General features: G+C 37.7%; 2 protein-coding genes across 3 annotated transcripts; both read right to left on the reverse strand.

Annotated features, from left to right (window-relative positions):
* Positions 1 to 8424: 8424 nt before the first annotated feature.
* On the reverse strand, positions 8425 to 11708 carry LOC149199134 (uncharacterized). Its single transcript, XM_089402311.1, has 5 exons — positions 10658 to 11708; positions 9844 to 10518; positions 9646 to 9747; positions 9128 to 9522; positions 8425 to 8916 (listed from the first exon to the last, which is right to left on the reverse strand). The coding sequence occupies exons 1-5, from the start codon at positions 11207 to 11209 to the stop codon at positions 8691 to 8693; spliced, it is 1950 nt and encodes a 649-aa protein (XP_089258437.1). The 5' UTR covers positions 11210 to 11708; the 3' UTR covers positions 8425 to 8690.
* A 923-nt stretch (positions 11709 to 12631) lies between these two features.
* On the reverse strand, positions 12632 to 20905 carry LOC149199135 (uncharacterized). Of its 2 annotated transcripts, XM_089402309.1 has the most exons (10): positions 20585 to 20905; positions 20265 to 20411; positions 17433 to 17585; positions 16796 to 17259; positions 16511 to 16660; positions 16112 to 16404; positions 15663 to 15952; positions 14559 to 15553; positions 12877 to 14470; positions 12632 to 12767 (listed from the first exon to the last, which is right to left on the reverse strand). In XM_089402309.1, exons 1-9 carry the CDS (start codon positions 20739 to 20741, stop codon positions 14135 to 14137), a joined length of 2985 nt encoding a protein of 994 aa, XP_089258435.1. In that variant the 5' UTR covers positions 20742 to 20905; the 3' UTR covers positions 12632 to 12767; positions 12877 to 14134. The 2 variants fall into 2 exon arrangements, with proteins under 2 accessions (XP_089258435.1, XP_089258436.1); XM_089402310.1 differs by lacking the exons at positions 20265 to 20411; positions 20585 to 20905 and adding an exon at positions 17725 to 18405.
* Positions 20906 to 21309: the final 404 nt, after the last annotated feature.

The raw sequence follows: 21309 nt of genomic DNA on the forward strand, positions 1-21309 counted from the left end.
AAGATTTTCAAATAATATGGGTATACTATCAATAATCAATTTTGATCCTTAGCTTCAGCCAAGTCTTTAGCAACAACATAGTTCTCAGATATATAATATTATCATCTTGTTTTATGATTGAACAATGTAATGTATTTAGTTTTAATTAGAGATTGTAAACGTGGCTATGGTTTTGTAAGTACTCTATAAAGCTGATAATGAAAGAAAACCAATGGTTCCAAATTTGAGAAAGAATTGTAATTTGTGTATGTGCTTTGTTTATGTTGGTTAATCATAGGTGACTAGTGATCGGAAGAACGTAGTGTTTCAAAGCTGAGAATTCATGTGTTGATATGTTCTATTTTGTTTCTTGGTGAATGTGTTTACCTCTGTTATTTTCATTTAAATGTTTTATTATTCATGCTTGGATGAAGGTATTAAAGGCGAAATTCATGTTCATTTTCATGCTTTATCTTTCCCATTCAAGTATCATTTTTATTATCTAAACTGAAAAAAATTCTTCTATCAGATCCTCTATTTTAAACACGTTTTTGTTATTTTCTCCTACCACTCTCAATAGTAAGGTCGTCTAAGGATATATAAACTATCTTGCTCTTAGCCTCTGTCACTACATCCAATGCTCTAGTGGGCGTTGATTTATTTACAATTTCTATGACTCCATGCCCAAGGATACACTTTCTCTGCCTTACCATCATTTCCAAAACCCTATTGAACTCATGATCTAGCCATTGTACTAAAGACACAACCAACTGCTGAGGTGACACTGGGTAGTTGAATTGTAAAGGAGAGAGCCCTCTCCGGGTTGAAGGGGTTAACCTTTGGCCCTAAAGTCAGTTTTAAAGAGTTACCTTAAGGGTTTTACCTTTACATCCAAGGGGAAAACTTGTGAGAGATAAAATGATCCATGATTTAATGAGTTGTACATGTGGCATGTTGGTTAGGTGGTCATTTCGTTGAAAGTGTGGTCATTTGCACTAGAGGTTGGTTAGTCTATAAAAAAAAAAATGCTAATACTAGGGCCACTTGGCACCCTCTCATAGGGTCATGTGGTGCCCTCTCATAGGGTCATGTGGCGCTCTCTGATTGGCTCACATGGTGTCCTATGATTGGACCACCTCACCAATCCATACCGTTAATTCAACTGCCACATGCCCTCACATGATTGGTCCACCTGCACTCCATACAAACCAATCAATAGATGACATCAACACCACATCTGTGTACAACCTACCATGTTAGCATCCATACCCTACATAATCAACCCTGCAAGTTAACTTTTTTATTGTTTGGCCAAAACTTCAGAACATGATAACTTGCTCATATGGTGACGAATTGAGGTGATTCAAGCATCATTCAAATCATAACGATGAGCTCTACGATTTGGCATTGGTTTCGAGAGATTCTTAGAACTTTTATTTTTGATCATTTTTTGGATCCCTTGGATCAAGCATGGATCTTCTACAACCTCCTATGTTTTATGGTAAAAACTTTGAAATATGTTCTGTTAAGATGGAAAATTTTCTTCAATGTAAAGAGTTGATTGAGTACTGGTCTAATAACCCACGAAGTATGTGATGCTTTTGTATTATATCTTATAAACATGCATTGGATGAGAAGTTCTTGTGCAAGGTAGGAAAAACTACATCTTCCCAGAAAGCATGGAAAATCCTAGAAGCAGAATTTGGTATAAAGGAAAGTGGAATGCAACAACAAGTTGTGTCACAGTCTATTAAAAAATCAACAAAGAAGTCAGCCACAAATCTAAGATTTAATGAACAAGACTCTGGGAAGAAAATAGAAATTAGAGAATTCATGCATATGGATGAAGAAGATGCAACAAATATTGCAGAGAGAGAATTTGAGGCCTTTGTGTATGTAGCATAGAAAGAGCATATAAATGCTCGAGAACTCCATTGTAATGTGGATCGTGAAGATGATGATGACCTCTTTGTGTCAGAAGTTGAAACATTTAAGTTTGAGAATGACAAATAGATTTTTTGATATGAAGTAATGGTTTGCACAACTAAGAGTGCAACTCTCGTCAATTCACCAACAACTGTAGAATTTGGTGAAGTTGAAATTGTTAATGAGTACATGCATGCTCAGATATCCCACCATAGAATGGATGAAAATTATGTTGATGACATTTATGGTCTCCTTTTTTAGATAGGGACTGATGGTGGCAATATGGAAGGTGTCATTTTTTATGAAGAATTGAAGGTTGAAGTTTCCACTGTGGCATGAAGTTAGGAAGCAAAAGTTGGAACTTCTAATGAAGGAATGCATAATCTAGAAGCAAAAGTTGGAACTTCTAATGAAGGAATGCGTAATCTAGAAGCACAAGTTGGAATTGCTTATGAAGTGGTGCGTAATCTAGTAGCAACTGATGATTAAGAAAAAGATGAATTGATTCAAGAGTTTTTTATGAGAATATCCAATAACTGACGATCAAGAAAACGATGAAGTGATTCAAAAGTTTTTGATGAAAATATCAAATAATTGCATAACAATGGAAGATAGTCTCAATGCAGCTGAAGAGGCTGAGAAGAAAAAGGGAGAGAAAAAAAAAGAACTAGAGAAAGCTCTCACTGTAGAGCATAATGAAGATGTTTTTAACATTGATTTTGAGTGTGCAGAGAAACATGACAACAATCCAATTATAATTATAGCTAAAAGAGAAGATGTAGAAAAAAGTGTAGGAAAGGACATGCAATTTTTTGAAGATGAAGAAGAAAGGGTTGAAATAACCTTTCAGCAATAGAGTAAAAAAGAGATCAAATATTGCTATTAAGAAATATGTCAAAAATAAGATCAGGAACATGAAGAGCAAGAATCAGAGTGAAGTTCACAGTTTGAAGATGAAGAGTTGTGGTAGCAGTCCATGAGTGAATGAATCTTTGAAGAGGAAGTTGTAGAAGACATACTCAGAAAGCTTAAATTGTCTTTTAGAACACGTACAAGAGAAACCAAAGAAAAATTGTGATAGCAGCAAGTGAGAAATACAAACCTTACAACAAGAAAGTGTTGAAATATTAATTTCAACTGCCGTGCAACTGAAAACCGCTGAATCTTTTATCGCACCGCTTTGTCATGAACAGTGGTATTCTTCGGAGGGGCAACGATACAGTACGCCAGCTGACACGTGGCCACAGCAACTGTTTCAAAACCACCTTTTCCCGGAACATAAAGTTCGTGTGGATTGAGCAAGCGATAACCGTTCGATTGAAATCTTAGTTTGAAGCCGTTCGATGGAGGTCAACGATTGAATGTACAGGTCTGCAGCAAATTATGTGACATGATTTAGAAGTTTGTTCGACCGCCATTTTTATCAGCAAAACAATTAATATGTATGTACTGCGGTTGGTAGATTTTAGGTAAAGAATTTAATTTTATTAACTCACGGATGTAGTTTTCTTTTCAAGTAAGATGTAATGTTGTTTTGTGTGGTTGAATATGAAATGAAACGCACAGCAGTGTGAACAAAAAAAAACCAGAGTCTTTTGTTTTTGAAATGCACAGCAGTGCATAAGCAGTGGTTGTTCATTTGAAGAAAAACGGAAGCACGCATAAACGCACAAGTGAAGAATTTTCACACAACAGTGTGAATGTTTCCTTTGGGGAATACGCAGCAGTGTGAATGAAAGTTGTTCGTTGAATATGTAATGGTATGCCCTGTTTTATGATGATGTGTAATATTATACGCACTAGTGTGAAGTTTGTTGTTGCTGTCCATTGTGAAAACAAAAAGGGGAATGCGCAGCAGCGCGAAGGTCATTTTTTGTTGAACATGAATGTAATGTAATACATGCAGCAGCGTGTATGTTTTGTTTTTGTTGTGAAAACGAAAGGGAAAGAAGCACAACAGTGCGAATGTATGTTATTTTGTTGGTTGAAATGTAATGAAGGAGAAGCACAGCAGTGCGAATGTAAGCAGCTTGAATGTAAGAAACATTTACACACAGCAGTGTAATTTTTTTGCAGTGAGAGACAGAGTAAATTTGCAAGGAGACAGAGTAATTTTTTTTTGTGAGGAACCAAAGTGTTTTTTGTGTGTAAAACCCTCTGTGAGAGGAATAAGTCTGTAACAGGGAGTCTTTTATTAATGAATACAAAGTGTTTTTATGTGTGTGAAAAACTCAGTTCTCTAGAAACAATTTTTAGCTTCCCTGTGCAAAACAGAGCATTGTTTCTCTGTTCAGTTTGTTTGGAATTATCAGAAATTCCAAACAGTGGTATCAGAGCTTGTCCAGGCTCTTTGAAGGTGTCAAAGAAGCTGAAGGAAGGATTTTTGTTGCATCAGCTTCTCCAGCAGAGTGAAAACTCAGTCAAAAAATCCAAGGTATTTCTCAAGTTTTTTTTGTGTTGCTGTTGAAGACAGTCAGTTATTTTTAAATACATAGTCAGGTATTTGAAGCATAGTTAAGAATGCAAGAATGGTTGGAGCCAGTAACTTCATTCAAAGCTTAACAGCTTTAAGGTTGACATTTAGAACACAAATGACGAGGTCAAGGAAGAAAGTCTCCAATCCTCCTAAGGATGTGTCTCCCTCTACTACTAAAATAGAAGACAATCAATTTGATGAGGCTCCAAGGCTCAATGGGAACTTTGATATATGGGAAGCAAAAATGAAGACTTTCTTACAGTCTCAAGGGATTGAAATTTGGGAATTAGTGATTGATGATAGCAGGATGGATAGAGAATCCAAGGAGTACGATGCAAAAGCAGCAAAGACAATCTTGAAGGGGCTACCTGATTCTGTAAAGAAGAATCTAGGAAAATATTCATCAACAAAGGATATATGGGACAGACTTCATGACCTTCACCCAAAAGGATCACTGGCCACGACCATCAATCAAGAAGGAGATCCTGAACCCATCATAGAAGCTGAAAATGAGAATGATGACATCAAGGCTGAAGCAGACCTAGAAGAATAAAAGAATGAAAAGAACTTTGTAGAAGAACTCCTCACTCAACTTATGACTGCCATGGAAGAGATTAACAATTTGAAAAAGGAAAATGAGGCACTTAAGAAGATAGCTCCAGTTGGTAGCCAAGATCAAACAAGGAAGAAAGTTGACCTCATCAAGCTTCAAGTACAAGAAAGGGATGAAGAGCTTGCCAAGCTTAAGAAGGAATTTCATTAAAGAAAAAGGAAGCATCATGAAGAAGTCATATCCATGACAAATCAATTGAATAAAGCAAAGAAGCAGGAAAATACCTTGTCAAGTCAACTTGAACAAAGGCACAAGAGCGTGAAAAAACTTGAAGAAGAGATTGGTCAGTACAAAGTAGAGGTCTTCTCCCTTAAGTCTCAATTACAAGAAGCCAGGAAATAGGCACAAGGAGCTGAGAATAAAATGGAGAGCAGTCAAGCAAAGAATGAAGAAAAAATGAAGTCAAATATCATCTCCCTTAAAATAGTAGCAGCTGAAGCTACTCGTAGCAAGGAAGAAACTGAGGAACAACCTGCAAAGAAGAATAATGAGTGTGAAAGATTGGAAGAAGAGATTGTCCTCCTCAGAAAAAAGGTTGAAGGGATGAAAAAAATCTTGAAGAGCTCTCAAGGCTTGGATGACATGCTCAGCTATCACAGATGTCCATCTGATAAATCAAGACTTGGGTATGCAGGTGAACCCTCAAACAAGAATGAAAATGCTTTAAGCAAAAGAGATGTGAAGAAGCCAGAAAGAAATGGTGATGCTCCTAGTTCCAACAAAGGCAAGGAGAAAAATGAAGGCTACAATAGAAGAAATCTTGCTCCAAGTAGAAAACCATTTCCAAAAAGAAATGTAGATGATGTCAAAGAGGCAAGAGGCAATGGTTATCATCAAAGGATCTCAAGGCAGAAAGGCTTCAGAAGTACATCAAGGAAACCTCCATCTCCCAGGTACCAAAGTTCATTTTTTGGTTATTGTTATTCTTGTTCAAACTTTGGTGATATGGCAAAAGACTGTAAAGCATCTTATAGAGATAGATGTTATAGTCTCCGACAACCTCCAAGAAACAATTTTACAGGAAGAAATCATGAAATCTTATTCATGAACAATGTAGAATGCTTCAAGTGTCATAACATTGGTCATATGGCACATGATTGTAACTTAACATGGGCTCTTACACAAACTAGAACCATGCAAAAGAAGAAAGTTACACAAGTATGGAGAAGGAAGGAAATACAGTCCAAAAGTCCTTTGAGCTCTCCCACCAATCTAAGTTTTTTTTGAGAAGACTCTACCAAAAGGAGACGGTGCATATAGTTAGGGGGAGCCTGTAATTCTTAATCATTATTGTTGAAGCTATTAGTGAACGGGTCCTTATGAAATCCTTGCTGAACTATATTAACAGTCATTCTTTGATGAAGATCATGTTTCAGGAGCTATTTCATGGGCTTCCAAAAAACAGCCTATTGTAGCATTGTCTACAGCAGAGGCAGAATATGTGGCAGCTACAGCAGCAACATGTCAAGCAGTTTGGATGAGAAGGATGTTAAGGAGCTTATGCCAAGAGCAAGCAAAAGGAACTGTAATTTTAACCCAACATTTGAAATTAAAGGGGAGTGTTGAAATATTAATTTCAACTGCCGTGCAACTGAAAACCGTTGAACCTTTTATCGCACCGCTTTTTCATGAACAGTGGTATTCTTCAGACGGGCAGCGATACAGTACGCCAGCTAACACGTGGGCACAGCAACTGTTTCAAAACCACCTTTTCCCGGAACATAAAGTTTGTGTGGATTGAGCAAGCGATAACCGTTCGATTGAAATCTTAGTTTGAAGCCGTTCGATGGAGGTCAACGATTGAATGTATAGGTCTGCAGCAAATTACGTGACGTGATTTAGAAGTTTGTTCGACCGCCATTTTTATCAGCAAAACAATTAATATGTATGTACTGCGGTTGGTAGATTTTAGGTAAAGAATTTAATTTTATTAACTCACGGATGTAGTTTTCTTTTCAAGTAAGTTGTAATGTTGTTTTGTGTGGTTGAATATGAAATGAAATGCACAGTAGTGTGAACAAAAAAAAACCAGTCTTTTGTTTTTGAAATGCACAACAGTGCATAAGCAGTGGTTGTTCATTTGAAGAAAAAGGGAAGCGCACATCAGCGCACAAGTGAAGAATTTTCACACAGCAATGTGAATGTTTTCTTTGGGGAATACGCAGCAGCGTGAATGAAAGCTGTTCGTTGAATATGTAATGGTATGCCCTGTTTTATGATGATGTGTAATATTATACGCAGCAACGTGAAGTTTTTTGTTGTTGTCCATTGTGAAAACAAAAAGGGGAATGTGCAGTAGCGCGAAGGTCATTTTTGGTTGAACATGAATGTAATGTAATACATGCAGCAGTGTGTATGTTTTGTTTTTGTTGTGAAAACGAAAGGGAAAGAAGCACAGCAGTGCGAATGTAAGCAGCTTGAATGTAAGAAAAATTTACACACAGCAGTGTAAATTTTTGCAGTGAGAGACAGAGTGAATTTGCAAGGAGACAGAGTAATTTTTTTTTGTGAGGAACCAAAGTGTTTTTTGTGTGTAAAACCCTCTGTGAGAGGAAGAAGTCTGTAACAGGCAGTCTTTTATTAATGAATACAAAGTGTTTTTATGTGTGTGAAAAACTCAGTTCTCCAGAAACAATTTTTAGCTTCCCTGTGCAAAACAGAGCATTGTTTCTCTGTTCAGTTTGTTTGGAATTATCAAAAATTCCCAACAGAAAGCGCAACCAAGAATGAAGTAGTTTCGAGGGTATCGAATTTGGAAGAAACGAAAAAGAAAATCCAACATTTTAAAAAGTTTTGAGTCACTGTAAGCCTAGGTGAGACTTAGACCAACATACATGTTTAAGTTATGATTGAATCAATTTTTTACTATAAACTTAGCATCAATAGTTGAGTCATGATTAAGTTAAGGTTGAGGTCATAAGTAAGGAGGAGTGTTAGAAATAGTAATTACTCACATATGTATGCAATGCATAAAGAGATGAGTTAAGTTAAGAAAAACAAGTAGAGTCTAATATTAGAAGTTGAGTCAAGTTCGAGTTTGCATGATGTAAAATCTGCATGAATCTATATTTAATAAGTTTGGTGTTTATATATAAATGGAGTGTTAGAAATAGTAATTACTCACATATGTATGCAATGCATAAAAAGATGAGTTAAGTTAAGGAAATCAATTAGAGTCTAATATTAGAAATTCAGTCAAGTTTGAGTTTGCATGACGTAAAATCTACATGAATCTATATTTAATAAGTTTGGTGTTTATATACCTATGATTGAGACATTGTGAAAGACAAAAAAAAAATTATGAATAAAAATTTTTAACCTGTAAGAGCAACTTATGTATCTTGTTTATCTCTCCTCTAACCAACAAAATTTACTCATAATATTTGTGAATTAACAAAATATAGAATATGCTGATTTATCTCTAGCTCTGACCAACAAAATTTACTCATAATATTTGTGAAATAACCAAATATAAAATACACTGACATTGAAACTTTTGCACTCATCACCCTACATCAATAGTTATTTCCCATCCATTCTTAAACAATTTCACTATCCATAGATCAAGAAGAGATAGAGAAGGCAAATGATGAAGCAAATTCGTCACTGTCCTTTAGCGTTTGAGCTGCTACGCAATAAATAGATAGATGACGTTCCGTCTGATTTTTCTTCTCCCGTCGAAACTGTTGAGCCAGCTTAGGGAAAGGAAGCGCTCCTTTTATATTCAGAAGATGACCCACCTTCACCTTCACTCTCTGGCCACAAGTCGAAACCCCATCTGTAGCAGTCTAGCTTTGCGAGGGATCCCCTTTCATTATCAAGATCTTCGGTCATTGTCTGGGCCAATGTGTCGCACTCCTCTCTTAAATCCTCTTCAGCGTCCTCCAGCCACGAGGCGTAGCTGGGACCTGAGCCTTCCCATCTGCCAATAGTTTGATAAAACATTTTTGAGAAAGTCCAATTACTAAACAGAGTTTGATAAATTTATTTTCACCCGCCTCCACTTCAAAGCAAACCAACATGGACATTTCTTCGTTCTTAAACATTCATAATCTTTTATATAAAGGAAAGCGTTTGCATATGAAAATTTTTAAACATCACTATTGTTAACATTAAAGTGTAAACATACTCACACGCTTAATGCAAATTTCGACGGATCAATTGCCCTCCGGCAGGCTAAGGAGTATGTCAGTATAACTACTATTGCTCCACACTTCATCCGTCTCCACAGCTTAGCCTTTTGATTAAAGTGCTTAGAATATTGGGCCAATCTAAACATCTCCTCTAAAATAAACAGCCACTGAATTCGTTGGTGGGAAGGAACAGTTTCAAATCGCTCCAAAAGATCCGCAACCGCAAGAAGACCTGCAACAGCCCACTCTGCCACTCTTATATCCTTCACCAGACTCTTAACGACGGTGTTGAGTGCATCTTTTCGAAAGAGACCTGTACCGCGACGAGAAATGACATATTCCCGAGAATCATAAACACTCAAGTGACCTTGAGAGTGACGAGAAATGACATCTTTCTGAAAAGCATAAAAGAAAATTTTAGATTCAATATTTGGCATAGGAGCTCCTACAATGAATTTCATGTTGGAACCAAAAAAATAATCAACGGTTGTCAAATGATGGAGAGGTTTAATACGCACAACCCAATCCTCGTTTACTCCCTCCGACAGGAGATTCTTTAACCTACACAAGCCTCTTGAAGTCGGCCAAGTCACCCTTGGCGGTGACCTCTTTTTCCCCTCCTATGAGAAATAAGAGATGCAAAATATGATTAGCTTAATAAAAAAAGAAATGATTCAGAAAATTAAGGATAGATGATGCCAAAGAAAGCAATCCACCTTGTTCAATTTGCAAAGCTGATAAAGTTGCACTCCCCATAGCTCAGATATGTAGTCTCTCAAGGCATCGAAATAGACATCCACATTTTGTTGCTCAATGGCTGCAGCGCACTCTGTTTGCATTTTCTTAATAAGGCTGCTGTCCTCATCGTGCATTTCTTTTCCTCCCTCCTTCAACATTGAGTTTATCAATCGCTGTACTTTATCTATCCTATAGGGTTTGTTGAAAATCGAGTAGATATCATCTTCTTTTAAAGCTCCAACCATTTTCCCCACCTTGTCGAAGAAGGTAAAGGATCCCTCATGAGCTTTAACTTCACGCTTAAATAGAAGAGAATGTAAAATAGTTTTCAGTTCACACAATTGCTTGTCACTTTGGTCTATTCCCTTCATTTCTTCTTCCAAATGGTGAAGACGCATTATAAATCTCACAGTTTCATGCCCTGATAAATTTAACACAGACGTCCCTTCCATCTCACTTGTATTTCCCAAGGGATGATAATATTTTTTGCGGGTATTTTGCAAGGTAAACCATCTCAGTTGATGGATAAAATGAATAAAGTGAATGTTGTCCCTGAACTGCTCCATTGCACTCCGCATAAACCATGTCAACTTATGCTCATTAGCCCCGCTATACAAGCATATAATTTTTCCCTTAAGCATTAGGCTTTTCACCTGGTCAGAAACAACAACAAAAGCAAAAATACGATTCAAAATCAACGATCAGTCATTTATTCATCATTATTTTCCCTTCCATTTACATTTATATCATGATGGCAATATATATAATAATAAAACAAACAAAACTATTTACCTGGACGGAGACACTTTCCAAGTGGTTGAAAAGGAACTCCAAAGTCGACATATTCTTTAGTTGTTGCCATTCATTTTTTCTTACTTCTTCAATTTTTCCCAACGTAGTAAGAGGAGCGTTTACTCCCCATCTCACCTGATATGATTCACTTTCTAAATACTTAAAAAAAACCTTAAACACCTCTCCCCTATCCCTCATATCCCCCGGGGATATAGGTGGTCTATAAATAGTGATTCTCCCGTTTGGATCTATGATCCAATTTATACTTGGATACCATTTTTCACTTACATTATCCTCTTCCCATTCAGTGCACTGTTTAACCAGAAAGTAATGTACATCCCTTGTTATTGTCGTCCATGGATTTTGGAGGACAAGCCAAGGAACTTCTCTTGAAAACTGCTTATATACATCGAATACATTACTAGATACCTCAAATTCCCACAGAAGAGGAATTGAAATAATTTCAAAATTAAGTCTCTCTTTCTCCAGAAGGTACATCTCCTTCAAAGACGGAAGACGAATGTCATAAAATAATGAGTCGGGACGTCTCATTTCTAAAAGAATAGTTTTGCCTTTCAATTTGTCGACTCCGCAAGTAGCTTTCACTTCGGAGTTTGCTGTTGGATCCTATAATGGGCAAGCCAAAACGAGCAGAACGATGTAAACGAGGCATGGAAAAAATGTAATTTAACTACTATTAGTTGGTAAATATTAATAAATATCAAAACAAATTTCAATGCCCAAAACAATGGTAAAAATTAATTTAATTTTAAATTATTATTATTAATTATAAAAATAATTAATTTACCTATTAAATTTAAATTGGTAATAAAAATTTTAATTATTTAAATTCACCAATTTCTTACAATATTATGGCATAATATATAGCTTACTAAAATCACATATTTCAAAATTTAACTCAGGTTTATATGTCATATCTTGATATAATTGTGTTTTTAATTAATAAATTTAATTAAAAAAATTATAATAATTCTTACTGAATTAAAATTCTAAAATTACAATTATAAATAATTAAATTTGTTAATTTAATTACAAAATTAACTATTAAAAATATTTTCAAATATTAAATAGCTATTAATTTTTATTATACATCTAATAATTATTAAAAATATTTTAAAATATTAATTAGCTATTAATTTTTATTATACATCTAATAATTATTAATAATAAAATTAAAATTCTAAAATTACAATTAAAAAATAAATAATAATTAAATTAAAATTCTAAATTACAATTAGAAAATAAACGTTTTGATTAATAACAAAATCTGCCCTACAAAGTTTTCAGTTCGATGCTACAATGATGACGGCAACAAAATAAGTGAGCGCAATGAGTTAAATAATGTTGAAAACTGTAAAATGGAGTAAAAATTTGGTTTAGTGAGATAGACATGACGTGATTAGAATTGTTAATCAAAATTAACTCAACTGGATTCTAAGTTCGGGACATCACACGGGCCCACAGATAATGATGTTAAAGGCATTCATACCTGTTGTACTGATGACTCATTCTTTTGAAACACGGGAGTCCTTTCATCCCCTCCAGGTGCAAACAATTCTGTTAACAACTCTAGATTACTACTCTCTTCATGCCTTTCCGCTTGAAGCTCCTTCAGCCGTAGGTATCTCTTACAGTTACTCACCACAAATTCCTTCATTTCAGTTTCTGTCAAAAGTCTCCAACAAGGGCGATATTCATCCCTCTCATGGCCATCCCCCACCTGCATCCTCCTATCAATATGAAGATAACGACGGTTGTCATATTTATTACTTACATCTAATGTCAAGTGCACTTTTTCAAGCATCTGGGTGGCACGAGTTGTCGGCACATCGACAACAAATATATTATCCTTGACTTTGGTGGAAAACTTATCAAAATTTGGACCAATATAAATTACTCTTATCTGCATTTCATCTATCATCTCTTCAATGATGGACCCCCAGAAATCCCACGTCCACGTGACAAGGATGAGGGTGTTTGGTGGAAGATGAGATAGATGGAATTGCTCTCCTCGTCTATTAGTAAGCAGGCCATCAAGTTCCAATAAAAGACTCTTTTCTATGTTCTCCTTTTCAACCCTGGACAAATCCTGAAAGAAAAATGTGAAGTTGTTATGGTCCATATTTATTATAAAAGTTAACATAATGCATGCACTAACAATGTTGGTATCAATAAATACTGATGGGTGGTATCATCACCTGCCCTGAAATAACTGTAAAGGACCATGATCCACCTCCATCTCTCTGAATTTCTGCCCACCTGTCCACCAACTGTTTGCTTCCCTCGATGTGCACAACTTGTAATCTGTTCATCTTTACCACGTGGTCCATAGATTTTCCTTCTAGCTTGATGCACCCGCTCAAATCTAGACTTTGCAATGAGGTTAGGCAATGGAAATCTAAAGGGAGTTTCTCTAAATTTCTGCAGCCATTCAAATCTAGATTTTGCAAGGAGGAGAGGCAGTGGAAGTCATTGCATAGCTCTCTAAGCTTGTAGCAACATCCAAGATCCAACACCTCCAAATTTTTGAGTTGACCAAAACTTTCTGGAAGCTTCTGTAGTGATTCACAGCATATAAAGAGCAGCACTTTTAGACTTGCTAATTGACCAAACCGATCTGGAAGCTTCTTTAGCCTTTCACAACCTTCAAATGAAAGATGTGTGATAAAGGAGAGGTTGCAAAGCCCATCGGGTAGTTCCGTTAGAGTCGAACACCCTGACACACCCAAGGCCCGCAATAGCTTCAACTCTCCAATGCCTTCAGGAATACTTTCTAGTCTTCTACAATCAGTTAAATTTAATTCAACAAGGCGTGTTAAGTTTCCTAGGCCTTTAGGAATACGTTTAGTCCTCTACAACCAGCTAAATTTAATTCAAGAAGGCATGTTAAGTTTCCTATGCCTTTAGGAATACTTTGTAGAGATTCACAACCATGTAAATTTAATTCAACAAGGCGTGTTAAGTTTCCTACGCAGGGAGGGAGATTTAATAGTCTTCTGCAGCCTGACAAATTCAATAATGTCAATGATGAAAGTTTCTCGGCACTGTCTGGAAGTGCCTCTAAATGCCGGCAACCATCTAGATGGAGTTCTCGCAGAGAACTCAAGGATCCGAAATCAACCGGCAACTCAGTCAAACTTGAACAACAGTCCATTTTCAATATCCTTAAAGACTGAAGCTTTGAAATTGAATCCGGCAGCTTCGTAATAGATCTGCAGTTTGAAAGAGATAGCTCATGCAACCCTTTTAGTTGATCTCCCAGTTTTTTTGGCAGATTTTTCAACCTTGAAAAGTTGAGCAATCGTAGTATTCTCAAATGTTCAAGTTGTTGAAGATCATTGGAATAGATTTGAAAGGCATCGGAAAGTGATGTTCCATCAAATTCCATGTGCCTCAAACTTGAAGGCATCTGCAAGTTATGCAACTGATACGTCACAATCGTATGATTCATTAAAACTAGTAAAACAATTTCTTACGTAGATTCAATTTTTCAGGAAAAATGAATGGGGAAATAGCATCACTTGCCTTAGATAGCTTCAACTCATCATTGGGTTGATAACTGAGGTACCTCAATTTCGTGAACTTTGACAAATCATGAAACGGAAGCTGCAGAGCTTTCGCTTCAAAAAATACCAACTCCTTGAATGTTTCCCTGCACTTGCCCTCCACATTTGCCAGATCTCCAAGTCGAAGAACTCTCAATGATTTAGACATTGAGTCGAGTGTTGCTGCAGATATTTGCAAAGCATCTTTATTGTCACTTAACCAAATGCCTTTAATCCCTCCAGCATCCTGCATCCCATTATAAAAGTATAATTAAATTAAAATAAAAACGGAGACTGTATAAACAAACATGTATATCCGTTCATAGATTTGTTACCTTCGGTTCGAGGAACTCCGTGAGTTTGCTTGCACTGGTCAATGCCAACCTCACTTCCTTTCCTTCTGAGTCCTTTGACTTTTGGCGAGCAAGTGTTAAGATGACGTCGTGTACACTTGCAACGTTATTTGTGGTTTTTGTAACAAGTGCTCTGCTTTCTAACCTTTTCAGTTTTTTCTTTCCCACAATGTGTTCCACTGCCTCCCAATCCCATCCTTTAAAATATGAGCATATGTCTAAAAATGGCTCTATACAATCATGGGGAAGAGCATCATAGGCAAAGGCGCAGTGCATAGCCCCAAAATTACTCGGCAATTTATTTTTCTGGAGCACCAGTTTAGAATAAGCTTCTTGTTTATTAGGAGCGCGACCTATGAATGGTGCCGCTAATGTTAACATGAGGGGAATTCCGCCACATGTGTCTATGATGTCATTGAATTGACGCTCATTTATTCCATCATTTATTTCCCTCGTTAAAATCAACATTGCTGCTTCACGCTGAATTTCCTGCATCGGATAGATTTTGGGATTTGTACACGGCCTTGGGCATGCATTCTTCACTTCTTCGTTACGTGCGGTAAGGAGGAGCCTCACCTTCTTTGCCTCCGTCATGTCCATTGGCAAAAGCTTTCTAAGGGCATCTCTGTCCCAAACGTTATCAATGTAAATAAATGCTTGCACTTGCTTTAATCTTTCTAGCAGCTCTCTCTGTCCAGCCTCGTGGGTTTTAATCTCTGAAATAGTGCCTCCAAGTTCCATCAAGATCTCTTTTTGCAGATTTACTATATCACTATCTTTACTATCTTCACACATCCGAACCATGGAATATTTAAAACCCACAAGTTTTGAAACGACGGTATCTTTTGAAACCACCGCATCTGCGAGGGTGGTCTTGCCCATCCCTCCGAAACCATGGAGAATAACCGTGACCGCTTTCTGATCACTCTCAATTTCCAAACGCCTAACAACCTCTTCAATTGACTCATCGATTCCAACTGTTACAACAATATTCAACACCGGATCCATATTTAAAGTTATTAATAACAAAATAAAACTCACAATAACTATAAAATTCAATATAATTAATTTTGAAAATATATTTACCAGCATGGTTAGGATATATTCTGGACACAGGGGGATTCCTCGTAGACTCGATGGCACCTAAAACATGCTCAAAGTTAGCTGAATTCCTCTTAGCCAGGTCGTCGTTGGAAGCTAAAACACGCCCAAAGTAAGCTGAATTCCTCTTAGCCCGGTAGTCGTTGGAAGCTAAAACACTCCCAATGGCACTTAAACTATGAATACCGATATCGACACTAATTTTCAAATACATGCTATTTAGCTTCTGTGTAATGCCACTCAGATCGGCTTTGTCTTTGGACGCTAACAGGAAGCTGCAATCAAGCGATGAAATTAAATGAAAAACACTTCTTTCCTATATTTGGGTATACCCATGAGCTTTGGTGTGCATTTGCCTATGACAACAGCCCTGATCTTTATATATATAGCGCGTGGTAAATAAGATTGGTTACCACAAAATGTTGAGTATTTACCTTCTCCAGCCCGAATTGCTAAGCTGAGTACAGCACGTTATTGCGCCTTCAACAACTAATTTTGTTGCGTCTTCGATTACATTGAACGTGCCCTTGGGGCTTTCATTCAATTGTTTGACAACTCTGGCAAGCTGACCCATTTCTTTGATAAGATCCCAACACCCGTCTTTGTTATCGGAAAGATCGTGAAATGTTTCCAAAGTATAAGCTACCACAAGCAGTCCTGCAGTAACAACGCTTGCCTGTCCTATATCCTTAAGGATGGTTGTAACAGGTCCAGATATAACATCTTTCTGAATACCATAGAAAAGAAGAGAAATTTTCATATTTCAAATAATCATATTCGACTTTCAGTTTCAGTTGCAAGTGATGAAATTATCAATGAGGACGAATACACACCAATTTAGAAGCAAAATCTAATCCTTTTGACAGTAACTCCGTGAAGTTCTTCAAGTCGGTTCCAATTGACAATATGGCATTCAATTTCTTTAAGCCTTCAGGCCAACGGAAATTGCTGTGATTCGATGCTTTTTTATTTTGAAGCATTTCCTATAAAAAATGAAATATATTCATATCAGATATTATCGTACAATAATTATAATACCATATAAGAATATAATTCACAATCTAATTATAATATAATTCGTCCTTTTTCTCAGATGGAAAGGAGAGATTGTGATCCACCTCCTCTCTCAATTTCAAAAGCTTAGATATGTGATCCACAAGTTCATCGAGATCAACATCCATTTCTTTCCCGTCGTCGGCTTGACCAATATGTTTTATGCTGTGAATGACATCTGATTTAGTTGCACCAGTGGAAGAGGAAGATGATGGAGCTTCTGAAACATTAGGATTGACATCCACGTGTTCTCCTTCGGATTTCACTGGAAGATTAGAAGATCCAGAGGATGAAGGTTCATCGCACTGGGTTGCTCCTGAAACATTGGGATGGGCATTCACGTCTTCTCCCTCAGATTTCCGTGGAATATTCTGAGATTTGGAGAGTGGAGCTTTAGCGCACTGATGGGTTCTTGGAACATCGGGATTGGGATCGACATGTTGTTCTATCTCATCTTTCCTTGGAGTTACAACATTAGAAGATCCAGGGATTGGAGCTTCACTGCGCTTGGGAGGTCCTGGAAGAGTTTCTGCACAATCACAAGCAGCATCAGTATTGTCATTTGCAGAACCATGTGCTGATGGCCGTCAAATGTAGAAGCCGACGGGTTTTGTGTGAAACTGACTGCATTATTATTAATAATATCCAGAAACATAAATAAAAGCATTGTACCTATTGTATTATGCTAAAAAACCATTGTACCTGTTGTATTATCAATTGCAGAAGGCGAGCTCCGAGGACCTGCTGAAGCGGGATGATCTTGTCCATCTTCATCTTCATCTTTCCTTGGAGTTACAACATTAGAAGATCCAGGGATTGGAGCTTCACTGCGCTTGGGAGGTCCTGGAAGTGTTTCTGCACAATCACAATCGCCAGCAGCATCAGTATTATCATTTGCAGAACCATGTGCTGATGGCCGTCAAATGTAGAAGCCGAAGGGTCTAGTGTGAAACATAGGGGGGAAGCAGACGGTCGCAATGGCTCTTAGTCTGACCTGCGTCGGCCAAACCACCAGAGACTCCGCAAGCAAGAAGCCGGAACATGCACGCCCTGCATCGGCTATTTTCGGTGTGCCGAGAGCAGGGCTTTTATGTTATCTGCAGAAGTCAGGGTTTACAAGAAGAATGGAGCTGCGATATTGGCCAGATCTGTTGAATAAGGTGCTTCATCAGGCGGAGAAGACAGCTGTAAATGCCTCCGAGATCACGTTCTGTGACGACTCTGCCTCTAGCAAACACAGAGCCCTCAGGACGAAAAATCGCCGACCCTGCCACAGGTATGAAGAAATAATCCAATATTTTGGATATCAAAACGCAGATCTGTATTATTATGTTGCCGTCCCTGACATCCACCGGTTCAAACATCGGCCATTGAGCCCCGATCGGGCAACATATCCACAGATCTGCGGCAATGAGCATAGATCGAGTCTCGGGCTCGTAGATCCAGACATTCTAATGGAAGAACGACCCGATTTATGGTCAGATCCGGAAGCTCGCTCACCGAACAGAAGTGAGTATAAGGTGCAGAGCAGAGTCACAGGGATAGATCGGTCAAGATCTGGAACCCTGGTAAGCAATCACAGTTTCCAAGCATTTGTAAAAAGCCCGGTTGGAAAAGACACGGACCTTCTCGAGAAGGAAATCTCCAGAATCGAAGGAAACAAGAATGCAGTTCTGGAGAAGGAAATCTCCAGAATCGAAGGAAACAAGAATGCAGAACGGGAGAAGGCAGCCAGGGTGCTGACAGATCGGGAGGCTATTATCGCCAGTTCAAAATCTGCTGGGATAGAATCCAATCGTTTTCAAATCCTCGTCAGAACGCACATGGGATCTACAATCCTGATTTGGCTACAATCCTGATTTGGACTCATGTTACAGATAGGGTTATAGATCTGAAAAAAACATAGCTAACCAGATTGGCTATCCGGCAGGCGAGCAAAACTTAGTAACAGGGGGCAGATCGCTACAGAATCACAGATTCTTCAAGGAGTACAACATCAAATCAGGGTCTACAATCATTCTCCGCAGCTACAAGCAAAACAACAGCAGGAGGCAGTGGGTCCAAATAGAATCACAACCCAGCTCAGCACGAGCAAAACAGAAGTGAAGGAGCGTCCTACAAGAATATATTACAAAGTGGGAAAGCTCCTCCGACAGCGCCAAAGCAGGCCAGAGCAGAACCAAGCCCATACATAGTGGAACAAATGCAGCACACACCAGAACTAACAATTGATATAGCAGAAGCAAAGAAAGAATGCGACAGCTATGGGAAGCAAGCTGCCGTTTTAATGTGTTCTGGCCCAAACCCTTGGATCTGTTTCATTGGATACTCACAAATTGGTCTCTGGACTATGAGATCCACCTCTGTTCAAAAGGATTTTTCATAGTAAAATTTCAGTCACCAGAAATCAAAGAGCTCGTGTTTCAGCAAGGACTGTGGTTTTGGGGCTCTTCGGGTCTCTTTATTACCCCATGGTTCCCGGAGTTCGATGCAAACACTTTTGTTGTATCTCGGATGCCTGTATAGATATGTCTTCATAACCTCCCTATCCATCTCTAGGACCAAAAGATACTTGCATGCATAGGCAACTCCATAGGCAGATTCATCAAAATGGATACACAAAGAATTGAATAAAGAATTTTTACTTTTGCTCGCATATGTGTGGAAGTAGACCTAAGTAAAGGTTTACCAGGAAACATTAAACTGAAACACAAAGACTGCAGCTGGTTGCAATTGATTATGAAAATATAGCGTTTAGGTGCAGAATATGTCGACAAACTGGACATCTGCAAAATGCATGTCTAGAATACAAAAAGAACAGCCGCAAAAAGAAGAAAACAGGTAATCAACAAAAGGATGGATATTCCCCTATACAGAATCAGATGAGGAGGAAGATAATGAGGAGGAAGAACCAGTCCAAAATGAAAGCAACCAACCAGAAACTCAAAAGACACCCCCACAAGAGCCTATGGAATCACAATCGGGAAAGAACTAAAATTCAATGGAAATCAGTGGAACCAAAAGGTAGCACTCTCCAAACGCCTCTGATTCAAACAAGAAAAATCCTCGACCTGGCGAAGAACATTCACTTCAACTTGTTCCCATAATTCCATCCCAAAGAGAATGGCAAAAAGTTGAGAAGAAAAAGGGGAGAAAGACATGATTTCTCCCAATTCTCTTCTTTGTTCTCGCCGAGGTCTTTTCTCATAATTCTTGTTTTTTATTTTTTTAAGCTCTCCAACCGGACGGCACTGGCCTGAGCATTCCTCATATGAGGAGGCTGTGTATCTGTTTCAGTGGGTTTCCTTACATGTTTAGTTGGAAGGGACTAAGTCCTTACATGTTTAGTCGCACTGGACTAAGTTTCCACATCCAGCGAGCTCTATAATCCGCAAATTATAGAGCCAATAGAATGCTGCTGCGTAAACTAACTTTTTATCTTAGTAATAAAAAGTTAGAAAAAAAAAAAAAAATCTAGAAACATAAATAAAAACATTGTACCTATTGTATTATGCTAATAAAAAAACATTGTACCTGTTGTATTATCAACTGCAGAAGGCGAGCACCGAGGACCTGCTGAAGCGGGATGATCTTGTCCATCTTCATCTTTCCTTGGAGTTACAACATTAGAAGATCCAGGGATTGGAGCTTCACTGCGCTTGGGAGGTCCTGGAAGAGTTTCTGCACAATCACAAGCAGCATCAGTATTATCATTTGCAGAACCATGTGCTGATGGCCGTCAAATGTAGAAGCCGAAGGGTCTTGTGTGAAATTGACTGCATTATTATTAATAATATCCAGAAACATAAATAAAAACATTGTAGCTATTGTATTATGCTATAAAAGCAATGTACCTGTTGTATTAACAATTGCAGAAGCGGGATGATCTTGTCCTTCTTCATCTGATGCAGATGAAGAAAAGCAGCAGAAGCGGTTGCAACAAGAGCGTTTGGTTCCGGCCATTGAAAAACAGCAGAAGCGGTTGCAACAAGAGCGTTTGGTTCCGGCCATTTCTCTCCTTGAACACACAGAAATGAAATGATGGTAAAACCAGAGTCCTGTGCTTGGCTCTCCTTGAAAAATGATAAGCTTGGCACTCCTTGAAAAATGATAACAGAATACTTAATGTTAATATGATGTTACAATAACACGCTAATATGAGCGAAGGGGGCATGAGTTGTAAAGTTATAACAACTATCACAAAGGAAAATCCATGGAATCTGGCAATGACTTGTGGTCAATTAGTGCGTTCATGTCTCAAACCAACTATGAATTATTAATATTATATTTGTTTTTAAACTATAGTGAATGGACACTGAGAGAGGAAAAGTTGAGATTTTTTTTTTTATATAGATGATGAGATTTTTATTTTTAAATTGATGAGGAGGTCTCTATTCTTTAAATCTTATCCTAATGGGCCCAGGTGAGAATAGTTGAGGAGTATCTACTCTTCAAACCTAATACAATGATAAAAGAAATCTTATCCTAATGAGGTGAGAATAGTTGAAGTATTACTCTTCAAACCTAATACAATGATAAAAACATGTGTCTAATGAGGATTTAAATTGAATCGTGTAAA

This window comes from Pinus tabuliformis, chromosome 2_1, assembly GCF_031772625.1.
Source record: "Pinus tabuliformis cultivar Carrire ecotype Pingquan chromosome 2_1, CPIR1, whole genome shotgun sequence".
Classification (NCBI taxonomy): domain Eukaryota; kingdom Viridiplantae; phylum Streptophyta; class Pinopsida; order Pinales; family Pinaceae; genus Pinus; species Pinus tabuliformis.

What these genes read in the sequence shown, in the direction of transcription:
- LOC149199135 (XM_089402309.1), bottom strand. Translation starts at nt 20,741, where the DNA reads ATGGCCGGAACCAAACGCTCTTGTTGCAACCGCTTCTGCTGTTTTTCA. An exon ending in TGCAGTTGATAATACAACAG is followed by an intron (nt 17,586 to 20,264) that starts GTACAATGTTTT and finishes GTGATTGTGCAG; the next exon opens with AAACACTTCCAGGACCTCCC. An exon ending in AATATATCCTAACCATGCTG is followed by an intron (nt 15,554 to 15,662) that starts GTAAATATATTT and finishes TTGTTGTAACAG; the next exon opens with TTGGAATCGATGAGTCAATT.
- LOC149199134 (XM_089402311.1), bottom strand. Translation starts at nt 11,209, where the DNA reads ATGAGACGTCCCGACTCATTATTTTATGACATTCGTCTTCCGTCTTTG. An exon ending in TGGAAAGTGTCTCCGTCCAG is followed by an intron (nt 10,519 to 10,657) that starts GTAAATAGTTTT and finishes GTTTCTGACCAG; the next exon opens with GTGAAAAGCCTAATGCTTAA. An exon ending in GAGTAAACGAGGATTGGGTT is followed by an intron (nt 9,523 to 9,645) that starts GTGCGTATTAAA and finishes TATGCTTTTCAG; the next exon opens with AAAGATGTCATTTCTCGTCA.